The sequence below is a fragment of the Carcharodon carcharias genome, chromosome 24, assembly GCF_017639515.1.
Source record: "Carcharodon carcharias isolate sCarCar2 chromosome 24, sCarCar2.pri, whole genome shotgun sequence".
NCBI classification, from domain to species: Eukaryota; Metazoa; Chordata; class Chondrichthyes; order Lamniformes; family Lamnidae; genus Carcharodon; species Carcharodon carcharias.
The window spans coordinates 17,683,356-17,710,907 of NC_054490.1; the positions used below are offsets into that span (position 1 = coordinate 17,683,356).

The 27,552-nt window shown below is 58.8% G+C and overlaps 1 protein-coding gene across 1 annotated transcript in view; it reads right to left on the minus strand.

Annotated features, from left to right (window-relative positions):
- Nucleotides 1-459: 459 nt before the first annotated feature.
- Nucleotides 460-27,552, minus strand: part of LOC121269382 (macrophage-capping protein-like) — a 167,537-nt gene continuing 140,444 nt past the window's right edge. The window contains exons 7-10 of the mRNA XM_041173972.1: nt 5,418-5,510; nt 4,206-4,338; nt 2,749-2,837; nt 460-788 (exon numbers count right to left, since the gene is read on the minus strand). Of these exons, the coding sequence (XP_041029906.1) occupies nt 723-788; nt 2,749-2,837; nt 4,206-4,338; nt 5,418-5,510 (381 nt within the window). The 3' untranslated portion in view covers nt 460-722. The remainder of the gene's footprint in view (nt 789-2,748; nt 2,838-4,205; nt 4,339-5,417; nt 5,511-27,552) is intronic.

Consider the following 27,552-nt stretch of genomic DNA (forward strand, 5'->3'; position numbering starts at 1 on the left):
GTACTGAGGGAGTGCTGCACTGTCGGTGGTGCCGTGATTCAGATGAGCTTGTGGATCAAGTTCTGCACACACAGTCTCTGTCGAATGTCGATGATCCCATGACCCCTATGTGAAGTGGAGCGGAGAGAGCTGAGAGCAGATTTAATCGAGGCGTTCAAAACCATGAAGGTTTTCGACCTAGTACACAAGGAGAAACCATTCCCAGTGGCAGGAGGATCAGGAACTGGTTTGAAGGTAATCGGGAAGGGGACTGGATGGGAAGAAAGGGGAAGGATTCTTTCGAACGCAGTAACCTTGAGTGTGCTGCTTGGTGAACCTCTCCAAGAGCTGTCGACGGCACTGTGGGCCGATTGGCCTCATCCTGTTCCTGGAATCCTGCCCTCCTCGAGACTGACCTGGATGGACCGTGCTGATTCCTGTGCAACACTGAAACCAGTCAGAAGAAAATTCAAGGGACCATTTGAAAGTCTGAGACATTTATTGAGGGAAGGAGAGAGAGAGAAGCTGCGCTAGGAGCAGTGGGGAGGTACGGACACGATGATTTGGAGATAGGCAAGGAGGGTCAAAGGGCCCGGTTTTGTGCCCTTGTGTGGGGTAGGTTCAGAGTGTGAGGGAGGCATTGCCAGGCGGAACGTGAGAGGGAGGTGGCGACCCGCTTTCCCATTTCGTGCGTCTCATTTTCAGTCACCGCACAGGAAGATCCAAGCCGCCAATCGCTGAGCTCAGTTCCAGGCTTTGAAGAACTGCTTGAAAAAGGCCGTCTCCAGTCCTTCCGGAATGATCTCCACCTGAAAGCAAAACAAGAACAGGGTCGATAAGCCTCCATCCCACTGAACATCCAACCTGTCACACGGGAACAGGAGGAGCCCCCATTCAGCCCCTCAAGCCTGTTACACAGGAACAGGAGGAGGCCCCATTCAGCCCCTCCTCGAGCCTGTTACACAGGAACAGGAGGAGGCCATTCAGCCCCTCCTTGAGCCTGTTACACAGGAACAGGAGGAGGCCCCATTCAGCCCCCCTCCTCGAGCCTGTTACACAGGAACAGGAGGAGGCCATTCAGCCCCTTGAGCCTGTTACACAGGAACAGGAGGAGGCTCATTCAGCCCCTCGAGCCTGTTACACAGGAACAGGAGGAGGCCATTCATCCTCTTCGAGCCTGTTACACATTGCCCCAGATTCCCAGTCCGGTTATTCCGAGGTGGAGGTGGGCTGCTTCGGGACCATTGAGAATAACACCAGTCACATTCCAGTAATCATTGCAAAATGTGACCCCACTTATTTATTGAACAGAGTTTAAATTCCACCAGCTGTTGTGGATGGGATTTGGACCCATGGCTCTGAGTCATTACAGTACAGTCGGGTCTGCTGGATTACTGGGGACTGGTAACAGATCCCTCCACACCCTGTGGTGAGATCACACAGTGCAGAAGAGGCCCTTCGGCCCATCGAGTCTGCACCGACACGTGAGAAACACCTGACCTACCTCCCTAATCCCATTTACCAGCACTTGGCCCCATAGCCTTGAATGTTATGAGGTGCCAAGTGCTCATCCAGGTACTTTTTAAAGGATGTGAGGCCTCCCACCTCCACCACCCTCCCAGGCAGCGCACTCCAGACCCTCACCACCCTCTGGGTAAAAACGCTTCTCCTCACATCCCCCCCCTAAACCTCCTGCCCCTCACCTTGAACTTATGCCCCCTTGTGATTGACCCTTCAACTAAGGGGAACAGCTGCTCCCTATCCACCCTGTCCATGCCCCTCATAATCTTGTGCACCTCGATCAGGTCGCCCCTCAGTCTTCTCTGCTCCAATGAAAACAACCCAAATTATCCAACCTCTCTTCATAACTTAAATGTTTCATCCCAGGCAACATCCTGGTGAATCTCCTCTGCACCCCCTCCAGTGCAATCACATCCTTCCTATAATGTGGCGACCAGAACTGCACACAGTACACCAGCTGTGGCCTCACCAAGGTCCTATACAACTCCAACATGACCTCCCTACTTTTGTAATCATTCACTTGTCTAAAAGTGCTGAGAGGAGTTTGACAGGACCGGGTCTGAGAAGCTGTCCTTCACTCTGACTGGAGGGCCCTGGAATAAGGGGTAGGTGGTGGGGTATTGTCACTGGACTAGTGAACCGCAGGCCCAGGGTAATGCTCGAGGCACCTGGGCTTGACTCGCACCAGGTCCGACAGTGAAATTTAAATTCAATTTCAATAAAAGTCTCATGATGACCACGAACCCATCGTCCATGGTTGTAAAAAAAACACCATCCACGAATGGGTCAAGTTGGCCGTCTTTGCCTGTCCTGCAGGTGAATCCAGACCCACAGCAAAGTGGTGGACTCAGCCTGAGTGAGTGAGCCGCTGCATCAGGGATGGGCAATAATCGCTGGCAGAGCCAGCCATTCCTCACCCACCATCCAATGGGAAACGTCAAGGGACCCGAGCCCCAGGGATACGGGGACTGGCCATTCTGGACTGAGATGAGGAGGAATTCCTTCAGCCAGAGGGTTGGCAATCTTTGCGAGTCTCTGGCCCAGAGACCTTGTGGAGGCTCTTTCGTTGAACATACTCAGGGCCTGAGTTCGATAGTTGGACCCTGGGGAGAATCAAGGGTTAAGGAGCGAGGCGGGGAGAGTGGAGCTGAAGGGGGAAGGTTCAGTCATGGTCTTATTGAATGGCGGAGCAGGCTCAAAGGGCCGAATGGTCTACTCCTGAGCGATTTCCTAAGCCCTGAGGAATACCTGGGTGCAGGGTGGATACTTCCTCTGGTTAATCACATCCTCGGCAACTTTCAGGGCAGCTCGTTTCTCCTCGCTGTTTGCTCTTCGACCTGCATGAGGTAAGAGAGTAAAACAGAGTTACACGCTGGGGTTACACACTGGGGTCACCACATCATCCACTGGGGTCACACACTGGGGTCACCACATCACACGTTGGGGTTACACACTGGGGTCACCACATCACACACTGGGGTTACACACACGGGTCACCACATCACACACTGGGGTCACCACATCACACACTGGGGTTACACACTGGGGTCACCACATCACACGCTGGGGTCACCACATCACACACTGGGGTTACACACTGGGGTCACCACATCACACGCTGGGGTTACACACTGGGGTCACCACATCACACACTGGGGTCACAACATCACACACTGGGGTCACACACTGAGGTCACCACATCACACACTGGGGTCACACAGTGGGGTCACCACATCACATGCTGGGGTCACACACTGGGGTCACCACATCACACACTGGGGTCACACACTGGGGTCACCACATCACACACTGGAGTTACACATTGGGGTCACCACATCACACACTGGGTTACACACTGGAGCCACCACATCAAACACTGGGGTCACACACTGTGATCACTAAATCAAACACTGGGGTCACACATTGCGAACTCTACATCACACACTGGGGTCACACACTGCGATCAGTACATCACACACTGGGTTCACACACTGGGGTCACACACTGGGTTCACACACTGGGGTCACACACTGCGATCACTACATCACACACTGGGGTCACACACTGATTACGACATCACACACTGGGGTCACACACTGATTACGACATCACACACTGGGGTCACACACTGCGATCACTACATCACACACTGGGTTCACACACTGGGGTCACACACTGGGTTCACACACTGGGGTCACACACTGATTACGACATCACACACTGGGGTCACACACTGATTACGACATCACACACTGGGGTCACACACTGCGATCACTACATCACACACTGGGTTCACACACTGGGGTCACACACTGGGTTCATACACTGGGGTCACACACTGGGTTCACACACTGGGGTCACACACTGATTACGACATCACACACTGGGGTCACACACTGATTACGACATCACACACTGGGGTCACACACTGCGATCACTACATCACACACTGGGTTCACACACTGGGGTCACACACTGCGATCACTACATCACACACTGGGTTCATACACTGGGGTCACACACTGGGGTCACACACTGGGGTCACACACTGTGTGGTAAGTAAGCCCTCTGGCACCCATTCTTGGGGATGAGGTGCCCCAGCGGTTGAGTGGGTGAGCAGCCCACTCCTCCCCCTGAGGTGGGGCCAGTCACCTGGTCCAGCCTGCCGGATAATAGATGCCGGGAATGTGAGGTCAGGTCCTCACCTTTCCAGACGTAGATCTTCCCGCACACTCCGTTGTCCAGAACGAAGCAGTCCTCGGACTGGAGCATCTCTCTGGCGAAGGGGTTCTGGGACGACACCGGAGTGAGAGTCATGGCCCCAGTCGCATCGGAGACCTGCAGAAGCAACCAGAGTCGGTGCGGGGGCGAGTGAGAGCAGCTCTCGAATCCCTCACGGCCCTCAACCTTATCTTGTTCCAAAGCACCCCGCACACCAGCCCCACACACCAGCCCCGCACCACCCACCACAGCCCACTGCCCCCGAAGAGGACAAAAAGTGAACGGCTCACATTTATATAGCGCCTTCTGTAAACAAGTACGCGATTCAAAAGGAGTCCCCGCTGCGCTGTGGGAAACGCAGCGGCCAATACATGCACAGCAAGATCCCACAAGCAGCAATAGTCGGATACCATTTGTGCCGGGCGATGACCATCTCCGACAAGAGAGAATCTAACCATCGCCCCCACCTTGACGTTCAATGGCATCACCATCGCTGAATCCGCCCACTGTCAACACCCTGGGGGTTACCATTGACCAGAAACTGATCTGGACGAGCCATATAAATACTGTGGGTACAAGAGCGGGTCAGAGGCTGGGAATCCTGCAGCGAATAACTCACCTCCTGACTCCCCAAAGTCTGTCCACCATCTACAAGGTACAAGTAAGGAGTGTGATGGATACTCCCCACTTGCCTGGCTGAGTGCAGCTCCCACAACGCTCAAGAAGCTCAACACCGTCCAGGACAAAGCAGCCCTGCTTGATTGGCTCCCCATCCACAAACATCCACTCCCTCCACCACCGGCACACAGTAGCAGCAGTGTGTGTACCATCTACCAGATGCACTGCAGGAGCTCACCAAGGCTCCTTCGACAGCACCTTCCAAACCCACGGCCACTACCATCTAGAAGGACAAGGGCAGCAGACACATGGGGAACACCAACACCTGGAAGTTCCCCTCCAAGTCACTCACCATCCTGACTTGGAAATATATCGGCCGTTCCTTCACTGTCGCTGGGTCAAAATCCTGGAACTCCCTCCCTAACAGCGCTGTGGGTGTACCTACACCACAGGGAATGCAGTGGTTCAAGAAGGCAGCCCACTACCACCTTCTCAAGCGGGCAATTAGTGATGGGCAATAAATGCTGGCCCAGCCAGCGACGCCCACATATTATGAAAGAATTGTTAGAAAACCAGACCTTGGCTAGACTGGCCATCTGGGAATGGCTCTTATCAGCTTGTGCATCTTCCTGGGGGTTCCCCTCCTTCAACACTGGTTTCACACCCAGAACCTGCAGAGACAGAGATAAATACCCACAGTCAAAGAACTGAAGGAAAGCAAAGAACGAGGAGTGGTTATTAAATCTAACACCACAACTCACTGTCCCATTGACAGTAACTGACAGTGCAGCACTCCCTCTGTACTGACCCTCTGACAGTGCAGCACTCCCTCAGTACTCACCCTCTGACAGTGCAGCACTCCCTCTGTACTGACCCTCTGACAGTGCAGCACTCCCTCTGTACTGACCTTCTGACAGTGCAGCACTCCCTCTGTACTGACCCTCTGACAGTGCAGCACTCCCTCAGTACTGACCCTCTAACAGTGCAGCCCTCCCTCAGTGCTGACTCTCCGACAATGCAGCCCTCCCTCAGTACTGACCCTCTGACAGTGCAGCACTCCCTCAGTACTGACCCTCCGACAGTACAGCACTCCCTCAGGACTGACCCTCTAACAGTGCAGCACTCCCTCAGTACTGACTCTCCGGCAGGGCAGCACTCCCTCAGTACTGACCCTCTGACAGTGCAGCACTCCCTCAGTACTGACTCTCCGGCAGGGCAGCACTTACTCAGTACTGACCCTCTGACAGTGCAGCACTCCCTAAGTACTGACCCTCTGACAGTGCAGCACTCCCTCAGTACTGACCCTCCGACAGTGCAGCACTCCCTCAGTACTGACCCTCCGACAGTGCAGCACTCCCTCAGTACTGACCCTCCGACAGTGCAGCACTCCCTCAGTACTGACCCTCTAACAGAGGGCAAAAGGGATTGGGGAGGGACTGGTTTGGGTAAAGATGGGGGAGTGAGCGGTTTGGGAGGTATGGTTGGGGGATCTGGAAGGGAATTGGGGAGGGAGGGAGAGGTGGGGATGAAGGTGATTTTGCGGAGACAGGGGATTGAGGTGCGAGGGTTGAGAGGATTGTGGAGGGACCAGTTCGGGGTTTGATGGGCTAAGCTGGCATGGTGCGGAGTGAAGGGTGCAAGGGGAGATGGGATAGTTAGGGAAGTCTTTGGGGAGAAAGGCGGAGGTGAGGGGATGGGGACAGAAGGGTGTGGAAAGGGTATTGGGGAGAATGGAGAAAGTGGAGTGCGTGGAGGAAGAAGAACAGAGAAGGGTTTTGGGAAGGGTAGGAGGGAGTGAGGAGACTGAGAGTGGGGAGTGCAAGCAGGGAATTGGGGGGATGTGGGATGATGTGAGGAGATGGGCTGGGAGGAGAGGGGCGAGCGAGGAGATTGGGAGGGAGGGAGGGCGTTGGAAATAGATGGTGGGAGGGTGAGAAGATTGGGAGGGAGGGAGGGCGTTGGGAATAGATGGTAGGGGGGATGAGTAGATTAGGAGGGAGGGAGAGTATTGGGAATAGATGGTGGGGGGGCTGATGAGTGAGGGGATTGGCTGGGAGGGAAGGCGCTGGGAATAGATGGTGCGGGGGTTGAGGAGATTAGGAGATTGGGAGGGAGGGAGGGTGTTGGGAATAGATGGTGGGGGGGTTGAGGAGATTAGGAGGAAGGGACGGTGTTGGGAATAGATGGTGGGGGGGTGAGGAGTGAGGAGATTGGGAGGGAGGGAGGGCTATGGGAAAAGATAGTGGGGGGGTGAGGAGTGAGGAGATTGGGAGGGAGTGAGGATGTTGGGAATAGATGGTGGGGGGGGTGAGGAGATTGGGAGGGAGGGAGGGCGTTGGGAATAGATGGTGGGGGGGATGAGGAGATTGGGAGGGAGAGAAGGCATTGCGAATAGATGGTGGGGGATGAGGAGCGAGGGGATTGGGGGGGAGGGAGGGTGTTGGGAATAGATGGTGGGAGGGAGGAATGAGGAGATTGGGAGGGAGGGAGGGCGTTGGGAATAGATGGTGTGGGGGAGGAATGAGGAGATTGGGAGGAAGGGAGCACGCTGGGAATGGATGGTGAGAGGGTGAGGAGTGAGGAGATCGGGAGGGATGGAGGGCGTTGGGAATAGACGGTAAGGGGGGTGAGGGGCGAGGAGATTGGGCGGGAGGGACGGTGTTGGGAATAGATGGTGGGGGGGGTGAGGAGATCGGGAGGGACGGAGGGCGTTGGGAATAGATGGTGGGGGGGGTGAGTAGATTGGGAGGGAGGGAGGGTGTTGGGAATAGATAGTGGGGGGGGTGGGGAGAATGGGAGGGAGGGAGGGCGCTGGGAATCAATGGTGGGGGGTGAGGAGTGAGGAGATTGGGAGAGTATTGGGAATAGATGGTGGGGGGGCTGATGAGTGAGGGGATTGGCTGGGAGGGAAGGCGCTGGGAATAGATGGTGCGGGGGTTGAGGAGATTAGCAGATTGGGAGGGAGGGAGGGTGTTGGGAATAGATTGTGGGGGGGTTGAGGAGATTAGGAGGAAGGGCGTTGGGAATAGATGGTGGGGGGGTGAGGAGCGCGGGGATTGGGTGTGAGGGAGGGCGTTGTGAATAGATGGTGGGAGGGTGAGGAGTGAGGGGCTTCGGAGGGAGCGGGGCGTTGGGAATAGATGGTCGGGGGGTGAGGAGTGAGGAGATTGGGAGGGAGGGAGGGCATTGGGAATAGATGGTGGGGGGGTGAGGAAATGAGAGGGAGGGAGGGTGTTGGGAATAGAGGGTGGGGGGGTGAGGAGTGAGGGGATTGGGAGGGAGGGAGGTCGTTGGGAAGAGATGGTGGGGGGGGTGAGCAGTGAGGAGTTTGGTAGGGAGGGAGGGCATTGGGAATTGATGGTGTGAGGGGTGAGGAGATTGGGAGGGAGGGAGGGCGTTGGGAATAGATGTTGGGGGGGGTGAGGAGTGAGGAGATTGGGAGGGAGGGAGGGTGTTGGGAATAGATGGAGGAGGGGTGGTGAGGACTGAGGAGATTGGGAGTGAGGGAGGGTGTTGGGAATAGATGGTGGGGGGGTGAGGAGTGAGGAGATTGGGAGTGAGGGAGGGTGTTGGGAATAGATGGTGGGGGGGTTGAGGAGATTAGGAGGAAGGGCGTTGGGAATAGATGGTGGGGGGGTGAGGAGCGCGGGGATTGGGTGTGAGGGAGGGCGTTGGGAATAGATGGTGGGAGGGTGAGGAGTGAGGGGCTTCGGAGGGAGCGGGGCGTTGGGAATAGATGGTCGGGGGGTGAGGAGTGAGGAGATTGGGAGGGAGGGAGGGCATTGGGAATAGATGGTGGGGGGGTGAGGAAATGAGAGGGAGGGAGGGTGTTGGGAATAGAGGGTGGGGGGGTGAGGAGTGAGGGGATTGGGAGGGAGGGAGGTCGTTGGGAAGAGATGGTGGGTGGGGTGAGCAGTGAGGAGTTTGGTAGGGAGGGAGGGCATTGGGAATTGATGGTGTGAGGGGTGAGGAGATTGGGAGGGAGGGAGGGCGTTGGGAATAGATGGTGGGGGTGGTGAGGAGTGAGTTGATTGGGAGGGAGGGACGGCGTTGGGAATAGATGGTGGGGGGTGAGGAAATGAGAGGGAGGGAGGGTGTTGGGAATAGATGGTGGTGGGGTGTGTGGAATGAGGGGATTGGGAGGGAGGGAGTTGGGAATAGATGGTGGTTGGGGGTGAGGAGTGAGGGGATTGGGAGGGAGGGAGGGAGTAGGGAATAGATGGTGGGGGGATGAGGAGATCGGGTGGGAGGGAGGGCGCTGGGAATCGATGGTGGGGGGTGAGGAGTGAGGAGATTCGGAGAGTGTTGGGAATAGATGGTGGGGGGCTGATGAGTGAGGGGTTTGGCTTGGAGGGAGGGCGCTGGGAATAGATGGTGGGGGGGTGAGGAGTGAGGGGATTGGGAGTGAGGAAGGCCATTGGGAATAGATGGTGCGGGGGTTGAGGAGTGAGGGTATTGGGAGGGTGAGAGCGCGTTGGGAAGAGATGGTGGGGGGGGTGAGGAGATTGGGAGGGAGGGAGGTTGTTGGGAATAGATGGTGAGGGGGGTGAGGAGTAAGGAGATTGGGAGGGAGGGAGGGTGTTGGGAATAGATGGTGAGGGGGGAGAGATGAGGAGATTGGGATGGATGGAGGGCGTTGGGAATAGATGGAGGGGGGGTGAGGAGTGAGGAGATTGGGAGGGAGGGAGGGCGTTGGGAGTAGATGGTGGGGGGCGGTGAGGAGATTGGGAGGGAGGGTTGGCATTGGGAATAGATGGTGGGGGGCATGAGGAGATTGGGAGGGAGGGAGGGCATTGGGAATAGATGGAGGGGGGTGGTGAGAACTGAGGAGATTGAGAGGGAGGGCGTTGGGAATAGATGGTGGGGGGGTGAGGAGTGAGGAGATTGGGAGGGAGGGAGGGCGTTGGGAATAGATGGTGGGGGGTGAGGAGATTGGGAGGGAGGGAGGGTGTTGGGAATAGATGGTGGGGGGTTGAGGAGATTGGGAGGGAGGGAGGGCATTGGGAATAGATGGTGGTGGGAGTGAGGAGATTGGGAGGGAGGGAGGGCGTTGGGAATAGATGGTGGGGGGGTGAGGAGATCGGGAGGGAGGGAGGTTGTTGGGAATAGATGGTGGGGGAGGTGAGGAGATTGGGAGGGAGGTAGGGCGTTGGGAATAGATGGTGGGGGTGTTGAGGAGATTGGGCGGGACAGAGGGCGTTGGGAATAGATGGTCGGGCGGGTGACGGGATTGGGAGGGAGGGTGGGAGTTGGGAATAGATGGTGGGAGGGTGAGGATATCGGGAAGGAGGGAGGGAGTTGGGAATAGATGGTCGGGGGTGTGAGGAGATCGGGAGGGAGGGAGGGCGTTGGGAATAAATGGTCGGTGGGGGTGATGAGTGAGGAGATTGGGAGGGAGGTAGGGCGTTGGGAATAGATGGTGGGGGGGTGAGGAGATTAGGGTGGACAGAGGCCGTTGGGAATAGATGGTGGAGGGGTTGAGGAGATTGGGAGGGAGGGACGGCGTTGGGAATAGATGGTGGGGTGTGAGGAGTGAGGAGATTGGGAGGGAGGCAGGGCGTTGGGAATAGATGGTGGGGGGGTGACGGGATTGGGAGGGAGGGTGGGAGTCGGGAATAGATGGTGGGGGGGGTGAGGAGATCGGGAGGGAGGGAGGGCGTTGGGAATAGATGGTCGGGGGGGGTGAAGAGATCAGGAGGGACGGAGGGAGGGTGTTGGGAATAGATGGTGGGGGGGTGAGGAGTGAGGAGATTGGGAGGAAAGGAAGGGGTTGTGAATAGATGGTGGTGGGGTGAGAAGTGGGGAGATTGGGAGGGAGGGAGGGTGTTGGGAATAGATGGTGGGGAGGTGACGAGTGAGGAGATTGGGATGGAGGGAGGGCGTTGGGAATAAATGGTGGGGTGGGGTGAGTAGATTGGGAAAGAGGGAGGGCGTTGGGAATAGATGGTGGGGGGGTGAGGAGATTGGGAGGAAAGGAGGGGGTTGGGAATAGATGGTGGGGGGGTGAGGAGTGGCGAGATTGGGAGGGAGGGAAGGTGTTGTGAATAGATGGTGGGGGGGTGAGGAGTGAGGGGATTGGGAGGGAGGGAGGGCGTTGGGAATAGATGGTGGCGGGGCGAGGATATTGGGAGGGAGGGAGGACATTGGGAAAAGATGGTCGGGGGGGTGAGGAGATTGGGAGGGAGGGAGGACGTTGGGAATAGTTGGTGTGGGGGGTGTGGAGATTGGGAGGGAGGGAGGGCGTTGGGATTAGATGATGGGGGGGGTGAGGAGTGAGGAGATTGGGAGGGAGGCAGGGCCTTGGGATTAGATGGTGGGGGGGTGAGGAGATTGGGAGGGAGGGATGGCGTTGGGAATAGATGGTGGGGGGGGTGAGGAGTGAGGAGATTGGGAGGGAGAGAGGGCGTTGGGAATAGATGGTGGGGGGGTGAGGAGTGAGGAGATTGGGAGGGAGAGAGGGCATTGGGAATAGATGGTGGGGGGGTGAGGAGTGAGGAGATTGGGAGGGAGAGAGGGCGTTGGGAATAGATGGTGGGGGGGGAAGAGATTTGGAGGGCGGGAGGACGTTGGGATTAGATGTTATGGGGGGGTGAGGTGCGAGGCGATTGTGAGGGAGGGCGTTGGGAATGCATGGTGGTGGGGGTGAGGAGCGAGGGGATTGGGAGGGAGGGGATTGGGAGGGAGGGAGGGCATTGAGAATAGATGGTTGTGGGGGTGAGTAGATTGGGAGGGAGGGAGGTTGTTGGGAATAGATGGTGGGGGGGTGAGGAGTGAGGGGATTGGGCGGGAGGGAGGGCATTGGGAATAGATGGTGGGGGAGTTGAGGGGATTGGGAGGGAGGGAGGGCGTTGGGAATAGATGGTGGGGGGGTGAGGAGCGAGGGGATTGGGAGGGAGGGAGGGCGTTGGGAATAGATGGTGGGGGGGTGAGGAGATTGGGAGGGAGGGAGGGTGTTGGGAATTTATGGTGGGGGGGGTGAGGAGTGAGGAGATTGGGAGGGAGGGAGGGGGTTGGGAATAGATGTTGAGGGGGTGAGGAGTGAGGTGATTGGGAGTGAGGGAGGGCGTTGGGAATAGATGGTGGGGGGGTGAGGAGATTGGGAGGGAGGGAGGTTGTTGGGATTAGATGGTGGGGGGGTTGAGGAGATTGGGAGGGAGGGAGGGCATTGGGAATAGATGGTGGGGGGGTGAGGCGTGAGGAGATTGGGAGGGAGGGTGTTGGGAATAGATGGTGGTGGGGGGTGAGGAGTGAGGGGATTGGGAGGGAGGGAGGGAGTTGGGAATAGATGCTGGGGCCGTGTGGAGATCGGGAGGGAGGGAGGGCGTTGGGAATCGATGGTGGGGGGTGAGGAGTGAGGAGATTGGGAGGGTGTTGGGAATAGCTGGTGGGGGTGGTGAGGAGTGAGGGGATTGGAAGTGAAGGAGGGCATTGGGAATAGATGGTGGGGGGGTGAGGAGTGAGGAGATTGGGAGGGAAGGAGGGTGTTGTGAATAGATGGTGGGGGGGTGGGGAGATTGGGAGGGAGAGAGGGCATTGGGAAAAGATGGTCGTGGGGTGAGGAGATTGGGAGGGAGGGCGTTGGGATTAGATGATGGGGGGGTGAGGAGCGAGGGGATTGGGAGGGATGGAGGGTGTTGGGAATAGATGGTGGTGGGGGTGAGGAGATTGGGAGGGAGGTAGGGCGTTGGGAATAGATGGTGGGGGTGTTGAGGAGATTGGGCGGGACAGAGGGCGTTGGGAATAGATGGTCGGGGGGGTGACGGGATTGGGAGGGAGGGTGGGAGTTGGGAATAGATGGTGGGGGGGTGAGGATATCGGGAAGGAGGGAGGGAGTTGGGAATAGATGGTCGGGGGGGTGAGGAGATCGGGAGGGAGGGAGGGCGTTGGGAATAAATGGTCGGGGGGGTGAGGAGTGAGGAGATTGGGAGGGAGGTAGGGCGTTGGGAATAGATGGTGGGGGGGTGAGGAGATTAGGGTGGACAGAGGCCGTTGGGAATAGATGGTGGAGGGGTTGAGGAACGAGGGGAGTGGGAGGGATGGAGGGTGTTGTGAATAGATATTGGTGGGGTGAGGAGTGGGAGGATTGGGAGGGAGGGAGGCTGTTGGGAACAGATGGTGGGGGTGTTGAGGAGCGAGGTTTTTGGGAGGGATGGAGGGTGTTGGGAATAGATGGTGGGGGGTGAGGAGTGAGGAAATTGGGAGGGTGTTGGGAATAGATGTTGGGGGTTAAGGAGTGAGGGGATTGGGTGGGAGGGAGGACGCTGGGAATAGATGGTGGGGGGGTGAGGAGTGAGGGGATTGGGTGGGAGGGAGGGCGCTGGGAATAGATGGTGGGGGGGTGAGGTGCGCGGGGAGTGGGAGTGAGGGAGGGAGTTGGGAATAGATGACGGGGGGGTTGAGGAAATCGGGAGGGATGGAGGGCGCTGGGAATAGATGGTGGGGGGTGAGGAGTGAGGAGATTGGGAGGGAGGGAGGGTGTTGGGAATAGATGGTGGGGGTGGGTGAGGAGATTGGGAGGGAGGGAGGGTGTTGGGAATAGATGGTGGAGGGATTGAGGAGATTGGGAGGGAGGGACGGCGTTGGGAATAGATAGTGGGGTGTGAGGAGTGAGGAGATTGGGAGGGAGGCAGGGCGTTGGGAATAGATGGTGGGGGAGTGACGGGATTGGGAGGGAGGGTGGGAGTCGGGAATAGATGGTGGGGGGGGGTGAGGAGATCGGGAGGGAGGGAGGGCGTTGGGAATAGATGGTCGGGGGGGTGAAAAGATCGGGAGGGACGAAGGGAGGGTGTTGGGAATAGATGGTGGGGGGGTGAGGAGTGAGGAGATTGGGAGGAAAGGAAGGGGTTGTGAATAGATGGTGGGGAGGTTGAAGAAGTGGGGAGATTGGGAGGGAGAGAGGGCGTTGGGAAAAGATGGTTGAAGAAGTGGGGAGATTGGGAGGGAGAGAGGGCGTTGGGAATTGATGGTTGGGGGGGGAGGAGATTGGGAGGGAGGGAGGACGTTGGGAAAAGATGGTTGGGGGGGTGAGGAGATTGGGAGGGAGGGAGGACGTTGGGAATAGTTGGTGTGGGGACTGAGGATATTGGGAGGGAGGTAGGGTGTTGGGAATAGATGGTGGGGAGGATGAGGAGTGAGGGGATTGGGAGGGATGGAGGGTGTCGGGAAAAGATGGTGGGGGGTGAGGAGTGAGGAGATTGGGAGGGAGAGAGGGCGTTGGGAATAGATGGTGGGGGGGATGAGGAGTGTGGTGTTTGGGAGGGAGGGAGGGCGTTAGGAATAGATGGTGGGGGGGTGAGGAGATCGGGAGGGAGGGGGGGCGTTGGGATTAGATGGTGCGGGGGGGTGAGGAGTGAGGAGATTGGGGAGGAGGGAGGGTGTTGGGAATAGATGGTGGGGAGGTGAGGAGTGAGGAGATTGGGAGGGAGGGACGGCATTGGGAATAGATGATGGGGGGGGTGATGAGATTGCGATTGAGGGAGGGCGTTGGGAATAGATGTTGAGGGGGGTGAGGAGTGACGAGATTGGGAGGGAGAGAGGGCGTTGGGAATAGATGGTGGGGGGGGTGAGGAGTGAGGAGATTGGGAGGGAGAGAGGGCGTTGGGAATAGATGGTGGGGGGGGTGAGGAGTGAGGAGATTGGGAGGGAGAGAGGGCGTTGGGAATAGATGGTGGGGGGGGGAAGAGATTTGGAGGGCGGGAGGACGTTGGGATTAGATGTTATGGGGGGTGTGGAGCGAGGGGATTGTGAGGGAGGGTGTTGGGAATGCATGGTGGTGGGGGTGAGGAGCGAGGGGATTGGGAGGGAGGGGATTGGGAGGGAGGGAGGGCATTGAGAATAGATGGTTGTGGGGGTGAGTAGATTGGGAGGGAGGGTGTTGGGAATAGATGGTGGGGGGTTGAGGAGATTGGGAGGGAGGGATGGCATTGGGAATAGATGGTGGGGGGGTGAGGCGTGAGGGCATTGGGTGGGAGGGAGGGCATTGGGAATAGATGGTGGGGGAGTTGAGGGGATTGGGAGGGAGGGAGGGCGTTGGGAATAGATGGTGGGGGGGTGAGGAGCGAGGGGATTGGGAGGGAGGGAGGGCGTTGGGAATAGATGGTGGGGGGGTGAGGAGATTGGGAGGGAGGGAGGGTGTTGGGAATTTATGGTGGGGGGGGTGAGAAGTGAGGAGATTGGGAGGGAGGGAGGGGGTTGGGAATAGATGTTGAGGGGGTGAGGAGTGAGGTGATTGGGAGTGAGGGAGGGCGTTGGGAATAGATGGTGGGGGGGTGAGGAGATTGGGAGGGAGGGTGTTGGGAATAGATGGTGGGGGGTTGAGGAGATTGGGAGGGAGGGAGGGCATTGGGAATAGATGGTGGGGGGGTGAGGCGTGAGGAGATTGGGAGGGAGGGTGTTGGGAATAGATGGTGGTGGGGGGTGAGGAGTGAGGGGATTGGGAGGGAGGGAGGGAGTTGGGAATAGATGTTGGGGCCGTGTGGAGATCGGGAGGGAGGGAGGGCGTTGGGAATCGATGGTGGGGGGTGAGGAGTGAGGAGATTGGGAGGGTGTTGGGAATAGCTGGTGGGGGGGGTGAGGAGTGAGGGGATTGGAAGTGAGGGAGGGTATTGGGAATAGATGGTGGGGGGGGTGAGTAGATTGGGATTGAGGGAGGGCGTTGGGAATAGATGGTGGGGGGGTGAGGAGTGAGGAGATTGGGAGGGATGGAGGGTGTTGTGAATAGATGGTGGGGGGGTGGGGAGTTTGGGAGGGAGAGAGGGCATTGGGAAAAGATGGTCGTGGGGTGAGGAGATTGGGAGGGAGGGCGTTGGGATTAGATGATGGGGGGGGGTGAGGAGTGAGGAGATTGGGAGGGAGGGAGTGCTTTGGGAATAGATCTTGTGGGGGGTGAGGAGCGAGGGGATTGGGAGGGAGGGAGGGTGTTGGGAATAGATGGTGGTGGGGGTGAGGAGATTGGGAGGGAGGGAGGGCGTTGGGAAAAGATCGTGGGGGTGGTGAGGAGATCGGGAGGGAGGGAGGTTGTTGGGAATAGATGGTGGGGGAGGTGAGGAGATTGGGAGGGAGGTAGGGCGTTGGGAATAGATGGTGGGGGTGTTAAGGAGATTGGGCGGGACAGAGGGCGTTGGGAATAGATGGTCGGGGGGGTGACGGGATTGGGAGGGAGGGTGGGAGTTGGGAATAGATGGTGGGGGGGTGTGGAGATTAGGGTGGACAGAGGCCGTTGGGAATAGATGGTGGAGGGGTTGAGGAGCGAGGGGAGTGGGAGGGATGGAGGGTGTTGTGAATAGATATTGGGGGCTGAGGAGTGGGGGGATTGGGAGGGAGGGAGGGCGCTGGGAATAGATGGTGGGGGGGTGAGGAGTGAGGGGATTGGGTGGGAGGGAGGGCGCTGGGAATAGATGGTGGGGGGGTGAGGTGCGCGGGGAGTGGGAGTGAGGGAGGGAGTTGGGAATAGATGGTTTGGGGGGTGGGGAGATTGGAAGGGAGGGAGGGTGTTGGGAATAGATGGTGGGGTGTGAGGAGTGAGGAGATTGGGAGGGAGGCAGGGTGTTGGGAATAGATGGTGGGGGGGTGACGGGATTGGGAGGGAGGGTGGGAGTCGGGAATAGATGGTGGGGGTGGTGAGGAGATCGGGAGGGAGGGAGGGCGTTGGGAATAGATGGTCGGGGGGGGGTGAAGAGATCGGGAGGGACGGAGGGAGGGTGTTGGGAATAGATCGTGGGGGGGTGAGGAGTGAGGAGATTGGGAGGAAAGGAAGGGGTTGTGAATAGATGGTGGGGGGGTTGAAGAAGTGAGGAGATTGGGAGGGAGAGAGGGCGTTGGGAATTGATGGTTGGGGGGGGAGGAGATTGGGCGGGAGGACGTTGGGAAAAGATGGTTGGGGGGGTGAGGAGATTGGGAGGGAGTGAGGACGTTGGGAATAGTTGGTGTGGGGACTGAGGATATTGGGAGGGAGAGAGGGCGTTGGGAATAGATGGTGGGGGGGATGAGGAGTGTGGTGTTTGGGAGGGAGGGAGGGCGTTAGGAATAGATGGTGGGGGGGGTGAGGAGATCGGGAGGGAGGGGGGGCGTTGGGATTAGATGGTGCGGGGGGGTGAGGAGTGAGGAGATTGGGATGGAGGGAGGGCATTGGGAATAGATGGTGGGGGGGGTGAGGAGTGAGGGGATTGGGAGGGATGGAGGGTGTTGGGAAAAGATGGTGGGGGGTGAGGAGTGAGGAGTTTGGGAGGGAGGTAGGGTGCTGGGAATAGATGGTGGTGGGGGGGTGAGTAGATTGGGAGGGAGGGACGGCATTGGGAATAGATGGTGGGGGGGGTGATGAGATTGGGATTGAGGGAGGGCGTTGGGAATAGATGGTGGGGGTGTGAGGAGATTGGGATTGAGGGAGAGCGTTGGGAATAGATGGTGGGGGGGGTGAGTAGATTGGGAAAGAGGGAGGGCGTTGGGAATAGATGGTGGGGGGGTGAGGAGCTGGGAGGAAAGGAGGGGGTTGGGAATAGATGGTGGGGGGGTGAGGAGTGGGGAGATTGGGAGGGAGGGAGGGCGTTGGGAATAGATGGTGGCGGGGGGTGGATATTGGTAGGGAGGGAGGGCATTGGGAAAAGATGGTCGGGGGGGTGAGGAGATTGGGAGGGAGGGAGGATGTTGGGAATAGTTGGTGTGTGGGGTGTGGAGATTGGGAGGGAGGGCGTTGGGAATAGATGGTCGTGGGGGTGAGGAGGGAGGAGATTGGGAGGGAGGCAGGGCGTTGGGATTAGATGGTGGGGGGGTGAGGAGATTGGGAGGGAGGGATGGCGTTGGGAATAGATGGTGGGGGGGGATGAGGAGTGAGGAGATTGGGAGGGAGAGAGGGCGTTGGGAATAGATGGTGGGGGGGGGTGAGGAGTGAGGAGATTGGGAGAGAGAGAGGGCGTTGGGAATAGATGGTGGGGGGGTGAGGAGTGAGGAGATTGGGAGGGAGAGAAGGCGTTGGGAATAGATGGTGGGGGGGAAGAGATTTGGAGGGCGGGAGGACGTTGGGATTAGATGTTATGGGGGGTGAGGAGCGAGGGGATTGGGAGGGAGGGCGTTGGGAATACATGGTGGTGGGGGTGAGGAGCGAGGGGATTGGGAGGGAGGGGAATGGGAGGGAGGGAGGGCTTTGAGAATAGATGGTGGTGGGGTGAGGAGCGAGGGGATTGGGAGGGAGGGAGGGCATTGGGAATAGATGGTGGGGGGGTGAGGAGATTGGGAGGGAGGGAGGGTGTTGGGAATAGATGGTGGGGGTGTGAGGAGATTGGGAGGGAGGGAGGGTGTTGGGAATTTATGGTGGGGGGGGTGAGGAGTGAGGATATTGGGAGGGAGGGAGGGGGTTGGGAATAGATGTTGAGGGCGAGGAATGAGGTGATTGGGAGTGAGGGAGGGCGTTGGGAATAGATGGTGGGGGGGTGAGGAGATTGTGGGGGACAGAGGGCATTGGGAATAGATGGTGGGGGGGTTGAGGAGATTGGGGGGGACAGAGGGCATTGGGAATAGATGTTCGGGGGGGTGATGGGATTGGGAGGGAGGTTGGGAGTCGGGAAAAGATGGTGGGGTGGGTGAGGAGATCGGGAGGGAGGGTGTTGGGAATAGATGGTCGGGGGGTGAGGAGATCGGGAGGGAGGGAGGGCGTTGAGAATAGATGGTCGGGGGGGTGAGGAGATTGTGGGGGACGGAGTGCGTTGGGAATAGATGGTGGAGGGGTTGAGGAGAGAGGGGAGTGGGAGGGATGGAGGGTGTTGGGAATAGATATTGGGGGGGTGAGGAGTGGGGGGATTGGGATAGAGGGAGGCTGTTGGGAATAGATGGTGGGGGGTGAGGAGATTGGGAGGGTGTTGGGAATAGATGTTGGGGATTAAGGAGTGAGGGGATTGGGTGGGAGGGAGGGCGCTGGGAATAGATGGTGGGGGGGGTGAGGTGCGCGGGGAGTGGGAGGGAGGGAGGGAGTTGGGAATAGATGGTGGGGGTGAGGAGTGAGGAGATTGGGAGGGAGGGAGGGCGTTGGGAATAGATGGTGGGGGGGTGTGGAGATTGGGAGGGAGGGAGGGCGTTGGGAATAGATGGTGGAGGGGTTGAGAGATTGGGAGGGAGGGCGTTGGGAATTGATGGTGGGGGAGGTGAGGGGATTGGGAGGGAGGGTGGGAGTCGGGAATAGATGGTGGGGGGGGTGAGTAGATTGGGAGGGAGGGACGGCATTGGGAATAGATGGTGGGGGGGGTGATGAGATTGGGATTGAGGGAGGGCGTTGGGAATAGATGGTGGGGGGGTGAGTAGATTGGGAAAGAGGGAGGGCGTTGGGAATAGATGGTGGGGGGGTGAGGAGATTGGGAGGAAAGGAGGGGGTTGGGAATAGATGGTGAGGGGGTGAGGAGTGGGGAGATTGGGAGGGAGGGAAGGTGTTGTGAATAGATGGTGGGGGGGGTGAGGAGTGAGGGGATTGGGAGGGAGGGAGGGCGTTGGGAATAGATGGTGGCGGGGGGTGGATATTGGGAGGGAGGGAGGGCATTGGGAAAAGATGGTCGGGGGGGTGAGGAGATTGGGAGGGAGGGAGGACGTTGGGAATAGTTGGTGTGGGGGTGTGGAGATTGGGAGGGAAGGAGGGCGTTGGGAATAGATGGTCGTGGGGGTGAGGAGGGAGGAGATTGGGAGGGAGGCAGGGCGTTGGGATTAGATGGTGGGGGGTGAGGAGATTGGGAGGGAGGGATGGCGTTGGGAATAGATGGTGGGGGGGGGTGAGGAGTGAGAAGATTGGGAGGGAGAGTGGGCGTTGGGAATAGATGGTGGGGGGGGTGAGGAGTGAGGAGATTGGGAGGGAGAGAGGGCGTTGGGAATAGATGGTGGGGGGGAAAAGATTTGGAGGGCGGGAGGACGTTGGGATTAGATGTTATGGGGGGTGAGGAGCAAGGGGATTGGGAGGGAGGGCGTTGGGAATACATGGTGGTGGGGGTGAGGAGCGAGGGGATTGGGAGGGAGGGGATTGGGAGGGAGGGTGTTGAGAATAGATGGTGGTGGGGTGAGGAGCGAGGGGATTGGGAGGGAGGGAGGGCGTTGGGAATAGATGGTGGGGGGGTGAGGAGATTGGGAGGGAGGGAGGGGATTGGGAATAGATGTTGAGGGGGTGAGGAGTGAGGGGATTGGGTGGGAGGGAGGGCGCTGGGAATAGATGGTGGGTGGGGTGAGGTGCGCGGGGAGCGGGAGGGAGGGAGGGAGTTGGGAATAGATGGTGGGGGGTGAGGAGTGAGGAGATTGGGAGGGAGGCAGGGCGTTGGGAATAGATGGTGGGGGGGTGGGGAGATTGGGAGGGAGTGAGGGTGTTGGGAATAGATGGTGGGGGGGTGAGGAGATTGGGAGGGAGGGAGGGGATTGGGAATAGATGTTGAGGGTGAGGTGTGAGGTGATTGGGAGTGAGGGAGGGCGTTGGGAATAGATGGTGGGGGGGGTGAGGAGATTGTGGGGGACAGAGGGCATTGGGAATAGATGGTGGGGGGGTTGAGGAGATTGGGGGGGACAGAGGGCGTTGGGAATAGATGGTCGGGTGGGTGACGGGATTGGGAGGGAGGGTGGGAGTCAGGAAAATATGGTGGGGTGGGTGAGGAGATCGGGAGGGAAGGAGGGTGTTGGGAATAGATGGTCGGGGGGGTGAGGAGATCGGGAGGGAGGGAGGGCGTTGCGAATAGATGGTTGGGGGGGTGAGGAGATTGTGGGGGACGGAGTGCGTTGGGAATAGATGGGGGAGGGGTTGAGGAGCGAGGGGAGTGGGAGGGATGGAGGGTGTTGGGAATAGATATTGGGGGGGTGAGGAGTGGGGGGACTGGGATGGAGGGAGGCTGTTGGGAATAGATGGTGGGGGGTGAGGAGTGAGGAGATTGGGAGGGTGTTGGGAATAGATGTTGGGGGTTAAGGAGTGAGGGGATTGGGTGGGAGGGAGGGCGCTGGGAATAGATGGTGGGGGGGGTGAGGTGCGCGGGGAGTGGGAGGGAGGGAGGGAGTTGGGAATAGATGGTGAGGGGTGGGGAGATTGGGAGGGAGGGAGGGTGTTAGGAATAGATGGTGGAGGGGTTGAGGAGATTGGGAAGGAGGGCGTTGGGAATTGATGGTGGTGGAGGTGAGGGGATTGGGAGGGAGGGTGGGAGTCGGGAATAGATGGTGGGGGGGGTGAGGAGATCGGGAGGAAGGGAGGGTGTTGGGAATAGATGGTTGGGAGCGTGTGTAGTAAGGGTATTGGGAGGGAGGGAGGGTGGTGGGAATAGATGGTGGGGAGGTGAGGAGTGAGGAGATTGGGAGGGAGGGAGGGCGTTGGGAATGGATGGTGGGGTGGGTGATGAGATTTGGAGGGCGGGAGGACGTTGGGAATAGATGTTGTGGGGGGTGAGGAGGGAGGGGATTGGATGGGAGGGAGGCTGTTGGGAATAGATGGTGGGGGAGGTGAGGGGATTGGGAGGGAGGGAGCGCGTTGGGAATAGATGGTTGGGGGGTTGAGGAGATCGGGAGGGAGGCAGGGTGTTGGGAATAGAAGGTGGTGGTGTGAGGAGTGAGGAGATTGGGAGGGAGGCAGGGCGTTGGGAATAGATGGTCGGAGGGGTGATGGGATTGGGAGGGAGAGTGGGAGTCGGGAATAGATGGTGGGGGGAGTGAGGAGATCGGGAGGGAGGGAGGGTGTTGGGAATAGATGGTCAGGGGATGAGGAGATCGGGAGGGACGGAGGGAGGATGTTGGGAAAAGATGGTCGGGGGGGTGAGTAGACTGGGAGGGAGGGAGGACGTTGGGAATAGTTGGTGTGGGTGGTGTGGAGATTGGGAGTGAGGCAGGGCGTTGGGATTAGATGGTGGGGGGGGTGAGGAGTGAGGAGATTGGGAGGGAGGGAGGGCGTTGGGAATAGATGGTCAGGGGGTGAGGAGATCGGGAGGGAGGGAGGGCGTTGGGATTAGATGGTGGGGGGGGTGAGGAGTGAGGAGATTGGGAGGGAGCGAGGGTGTTGGGAATAGATGGTGGGGGGGATGAGGAATGAGGAGATTGGGAGGGAGGGAGGGCGTTGGGAATAGATGGTGGGGGGGTGAGGAGATTGGAGGGAGGGAGGGCATTTGGAATAGATGGTGGGGGGGGTGAGGAGATTAGGAGGGATGGAGGGCGTTGGGAATAGATGATGGGGCGGGGTGAGCATTGAGGAGATCGGGAGTGAGGGAGGGTGTTGGGAATAGATGGTTGGGGGGTGAGCAGATTGGGAGGGAGGGAGGGTGTTGGGAAGAGATGGTTGGGGTTGGGATGAGGAGATTGGGAGGGATGGAGTGCGTTGGGAATAGATGGTGGGGGGGTGAGGAGTGAGGAGATTGGGAGGGAGGGAGGGCGTTGGGAATAGATGGTGGGGGGTGAGCAGATTGGGAGGGAGGGAGGGCATTGGGAATAGATGGAGGGGGGTGAGGAGTGAGGGGATTGGGAGGGAGGGAGCATGTTGGGAATAGATGGTGGGGTGGTGAGGAGTGAGGGGATTGGGAGGGAGGGAAGGCGTTGGGAATAGATGGTGGGGGGCATGAGGAGATAGGGAAGGAGGGAGGGGGTTTGGAATAAATGGTGGGGGTGGTGAGGAGTGAGGAGTTTGGGAGGGAGGGAGGGCATTGGGAATAGATGGTGGCGGGTGAGGAGTGAGGAGATTGGGAGGGAGGGAGGGCGTTGGGAATAGATGGAGCGGGAGTGTGAGGAGATTGGGAGGGAGGGAGGGTGTTGGGAATATATGGTGGGGGGGGCTGAGGATTGAGGAGATTGGGAGGGAGGGAGGGTGTTGGGAATAGATGGTGCGGCGGGGTGAGGAGATTGGGAGGGAGGGAGGGCGTTGGGAATAGATGGTGGTGGGGGAGGATTGGGAGGGACGGAGGTCATTGGGAATAGATGATGGGGGGGGTGAGGAGATTGGGAGAGGGGGACGGCGTTGGGAATAGATGGTGGGGGGCGTGAGGAGATTGGGAGGGACGGAGGGCATTCGGAATAGATGGTGTGGGGGGGGAGGGATGAGGAGATTGGGAGGGATGGAGGGCATTGGGAATAGATGGTGTGGGGGTGAGGAGTGAAGAGATTGGGAGGGAGGGAGGGCTTTGGGAATAGATGGTGGGGGGGGTTGAGGAGATTGGGAAGGACAGATGGCATTGGGAATAGATGGTGTGGGGGGTGAGGAGTGAAGAGATTGGGAGGGAGGGAGGGCTTTGGGAATAGATGGTGGGGGGGTTGAGGAGATTGGGAAGGAGGGAGGGCATTGGGAATAGATGGTGGGGGGGTGAGGTGATTAGGAGGGAGGGAAGGTGTTGGGAATAGCTGGTGGAGGGGCTGAGGAGTGAGGAGATTGGGAGGGAGGGAGGTAGTTGTGAATAGATGGTGGGGGGGTGAGGAGATTAGGAGGGAGGGAGGACGTTGGGAATAGATGGAGGGGGTGTGGAGTGAGGGGATTGGGAGTGAGGGAGGGTGTTGAGAATTGATGGTGGGGGAGTGAGGAGCGAGGAGATTGGGAGGGAGGGAGGGCGTTGGGAATAGATGGTGGGGGGGTGAGCAGATTGGGAGGGCGGGAGGGAGTTGGGAATAGATGGAGGTGGGTGGTGAGGACTGAGGAGATTGGGAGGGAGGGAGGTAGTTGTGAATAGATGGTGGGGGGGTGAGGAGATTAGGAGGGAGGGAGGACGTTGGGAATAGATGGAGGGGGTGTGGAGTGAGGGGATTGGGAGGGAGGGAGGGTGTTGAGAATTGATGGTGGGGGAGTGAGGAGCGAGGAGATAGGGAGGGAGGGAGGGCGTTGGGAATAGATGGTGGGGGGGGTGAGCAGATTGGGAGGGCGGGAGGGAGTTGGGAATAGATGGAGGTGGGTGGTGAGGACTGAGGAGATTGGGAGGGAGGGAGGGTGTTGGGAATAGACGATTGAGCGGGGTGAGGAGGGAGGAGATTGGGAGGGAGGGAGGGCGTTGGGAATAGATGGTGGGGGGGTGAGGAGATTGGGAGGGAGGGAGGGCATTTGGAATGGATGGTGGGGGGTTGAGGAGATTAGGAGGGATGGAGGGCGTAGGGAATAGATGATGGGGCGGGGTGAGCATTGAGGAGATCGGGAGGGAGGGAGGGTGTTGGGAATAGATGGTTGGGGGGTGAGCAGATTGGGAGGGAGGTAGGTTGTTGGGAAGAGATGGTTGGGGGGGAGGGATGAGGAGATTGGGAGGGATGGAGGGCGTTGGGAATAGATGGTGGGGGGGTGAGGAGTGAGGAGATTGGGAGGGAGGGTGGGCGTTGGGTAAAAATGGTGGGGGTGAGAAGTGAGGAGATTGGGAGGGAGGGAGGGCGTTGGGAATATATGGTGGGGGGGGCTGAGGAGTGAGGAGATTGGGAGGGAGGGAGGGTGTTGGGAATAGATATTGGGGGGGTGAGGAGTGGGGGGATTGGGATGGAGGGAGGCTGTTGGGAATAGATGGTGGGGGGTGAGGAGTGAGGAGATTGGGAGGGAGGGAGGGCTTTGGGAATGGATGGTGGGGGGGTGAGGAGTGAGGAGATTGGGAGGGAGGGAGGGCTTTGGGAATGGATGGTGGGGGGGTTGAGGAGATTGGGAAGGACGGAGGGCATTGGGAATAGATGGTGGGGGGGTGAGGAGATTGGGAGGGAGTGAAGGTGTTGGGAATAGATGGTGGAGGGGCTGAGGAGTGAGAAGATTGGGAGGGAGGGCGGTAGTTGTGAATAGATGGTGGGGGGGTGAGCAGATTAGGAGGGAGGGAGGACGTTGGGAATAGATGGAGGGGGTGAGGAGTGAGGGGATTGGGAGGGAGGGAGGGTGTTGAGAATTGAGGGTGGGGGAGTGAGGAGCGAGGAGGTTAGGAGGGAGGGAGGCCGTTGGGAATAGATGGTGGGGGGCATGAGGAGATAGGGAGGGAGGGAGGGAGGGCATTGGGAATAGATGGTGGGGGGGGTGAGGAGATTGGGAGGGAGGGAGGGAGTTGGGAATAGATGGAGGTGGGTGGTGAGGACTGAGGAGATTGGGAGGGAGGGAAGGCGTTGGGAATAGATGGTGGGGGGGCATGAGGAGATAGGGAGAGAGGGAGGGAGGGCATTGGGAATAGATGGTGGGGGGGGGTGAGGAGATTGGGAGGGAGGGAGGGAGTTGGGAATAGATGGAGGTGGGTGGTGAGGACTGAGGAGAATGGGAGGGAGGGAAGGCGTTGGGAATAGACGGTGGGGGGGTTAGGAGTGAGGATATTGGGAGGGAGGGAGGGCATTTGTAATAGATGGTGGGGGGGTGAGGAGATTGGGAGGGAAGGAGAGCATTTGGAATAGATGGTGGGGGGGTGAGGAGATTAGGAGGGTTGGAGGGCGTTGGGAATAGATGATGGGGCGGGGTGTGCATTGAGGAGATCGGGAGGGAGGGAGGGTGTTGGGAATAGATGGTTGGGGGGTGAGCAGATTGGGAGGGAGGGAGGGTGTTGGGAAGAGATGGTTGGGGGGGAGGGATGAGGAGATTGGGAGGGATGGAGGGCGTTGGGAATAGATGGTGGGGGTGTGAGGAGTGAGGAGATTGGGAGGGAGGGAGGGAGTTGGGTAAAAATGGTGGGGGGTGAGAAGTGAGGAGATTGGGAGGGAGGGAGGGCGTTGGGAATAGATGGTGGGGGGGTGGATTGGGAGGGACGGAGGGCATTGGGAATAGATGGTGGGGGGGTGAGGAGATTGGGAGGGAGGGACGACGTTGGGAATAGATGGTGGGGGGGGTGAGGAGATTGGGAGGGAGGGACGGTGTTGGGAATAGATGGTGTGGGGGGGAGGGATGAGGAGATTGTGAGGGATGGAGGTCTTTGGGAATAGATGGTGGGGGGGTTGAGGAGATTGGGAAGGACAGAGGGAATTGGGAATAGATGGTGGGGGGTGAGGAGATTGGGAGGGAGGGAAGGTGTTGGGAATAGATGGTGGAGGGGCTGAGGAGTGAGGAGATTGGGAGGGAGGGAGGGTGTTGAGAATTGATGGTGGGGAAGTGAGGAGCGAGGAGATTGGGAGGGAGGGAGGGCTTTGGGAATAGATGGTGGGGGGCATGAGGAGATAGGGAGGGAGGGAGGGCGTTGGGAATAGATGGTGGGGGGGGTGAGGAGATTGGGAGGGAGGGAGGGAGTTGGTAATAGATGGAGGTGGGTGGTGAGGAGTGAGGAGATTGGGAGGGAGGGAGGGTGTTGGGAATAGATGGTGGGGGGTGGTGAGGAGTGAGGAGATTGGGAGGGAGGGAGGGTGTTGGGAATAGATGGAGGAGGGGTGGTGAGGACTGAGGAGATTGGGAGCGAGGGAGGGTGTTGGGAATAGATGGTGGGGGGGTGAGGAGTGAGGAGATTGGGAGTGAGGGAGGGTGTTGGGAATAGATGGTGGGGGGGTTAGGAGTGAGGATATTGGGAGGGAGGGAGGGCGTTGGGAATAGATGGTGGGGGGGTGAGGATATTGGGAGGGAGGGAGGGCGTTGGGAATAGATGGTGGGGGTGTGAGGAGATCGGGAGGCAGGGAGGGCATTTGGAATAGATGGTGGGGGGGTGAGGAGATTGGGAGGGAGGGAGGGCGTTGGGAATAGAGGGAGGGGGTGAGGAGTGAGGGGATTGGGAGGGAGGGAGGGCGTTGGGAATAGATGGAGGGGGGGCTGAGCAGTGAGGAGATTGGGAGGGAGGGACGACGTTGGGAATAGATGGTGGGGGGGGTGAGGAGATTGGGAGGGAGGGACGGTGTTGGGAATAGATGGTGTGGGGGGGGAGGGATGAGGAGATTGGGAGGGATGGAGGGCGTTGGGAATAGATGGTGGGGGGGTGAGGAGTGAGAAGATTGGGAGGGAGGGACGGTGTTGGGAATAGATGGTGTGGGGGGGAGGGATGAGGAGATTGTGAGGAATGGAGGTCTTTGGGAATAGATGGTGGGGGGGTTGAGGAGATTGGGAAGGACGGAGGGAATTGGGAATAGATGGTGGGGGGTGAGGAGATTGGGAGGGAGGGAAGGTGTTGGGAATAGATGGTGGAGGGGCTGAGGAGTGAGGAGATTGGGAGGGAGGGAGGGTGTTGAGAATTGATGGTGGGGGAGTGAGGAGCGAGGAGATTGGGAGGGAGGGAGGGCTTTGGGAATAGATGGTGGGGGGCATGAGGAGATAGGGAGGGAGGGAGGGCGTTGGGAATAGATGGTGGGGGGGGGTGAGGAGATTGGGAGGGAGGGAGGGAGTTGGGAATAGATGGAGGTGGGTGGTGAGGAGTGAGGAGATTGGGAGGGAGGGAGGGTGTTGGGAATAGATGGTGGGGGGTGGTGAGGAGTGAGGAGATTGGGAGGGAGGGAGGGTGTTGGGAATAGATGGAGGAGGGGTGGTGAGGACTGAGGAGATTGGGAGTGAGGGAGGGTGTTGGGAATAGATGGTGGGGGGGTGAGGAGTGAGGAGATTGGGAGTGAGGGAGGGTGTTGGGAATAGATGGTGGGGGGGTTAGGAGTGAGGATATTGGGAGGGAGGGAGGGCGTTGGGAATAGATGGTGGGGGTGTGAGGAGTTTGGGAGGGAGGGAGGGCATTTGGAATAGATGGTGGGGGGGTGAGGATATTGGGAGGGAGGGAGGGCGTTGGGAATAGATGGTGGGGGTGTGAGGAGATCGGGAGGGAGGGAGGGCATTTGGAATAGATGGTGGGGGGGTGAGGAGATTGGGAGGGAGGGAGGGTGTTGGGAATAGATGGTGGGCGGGGT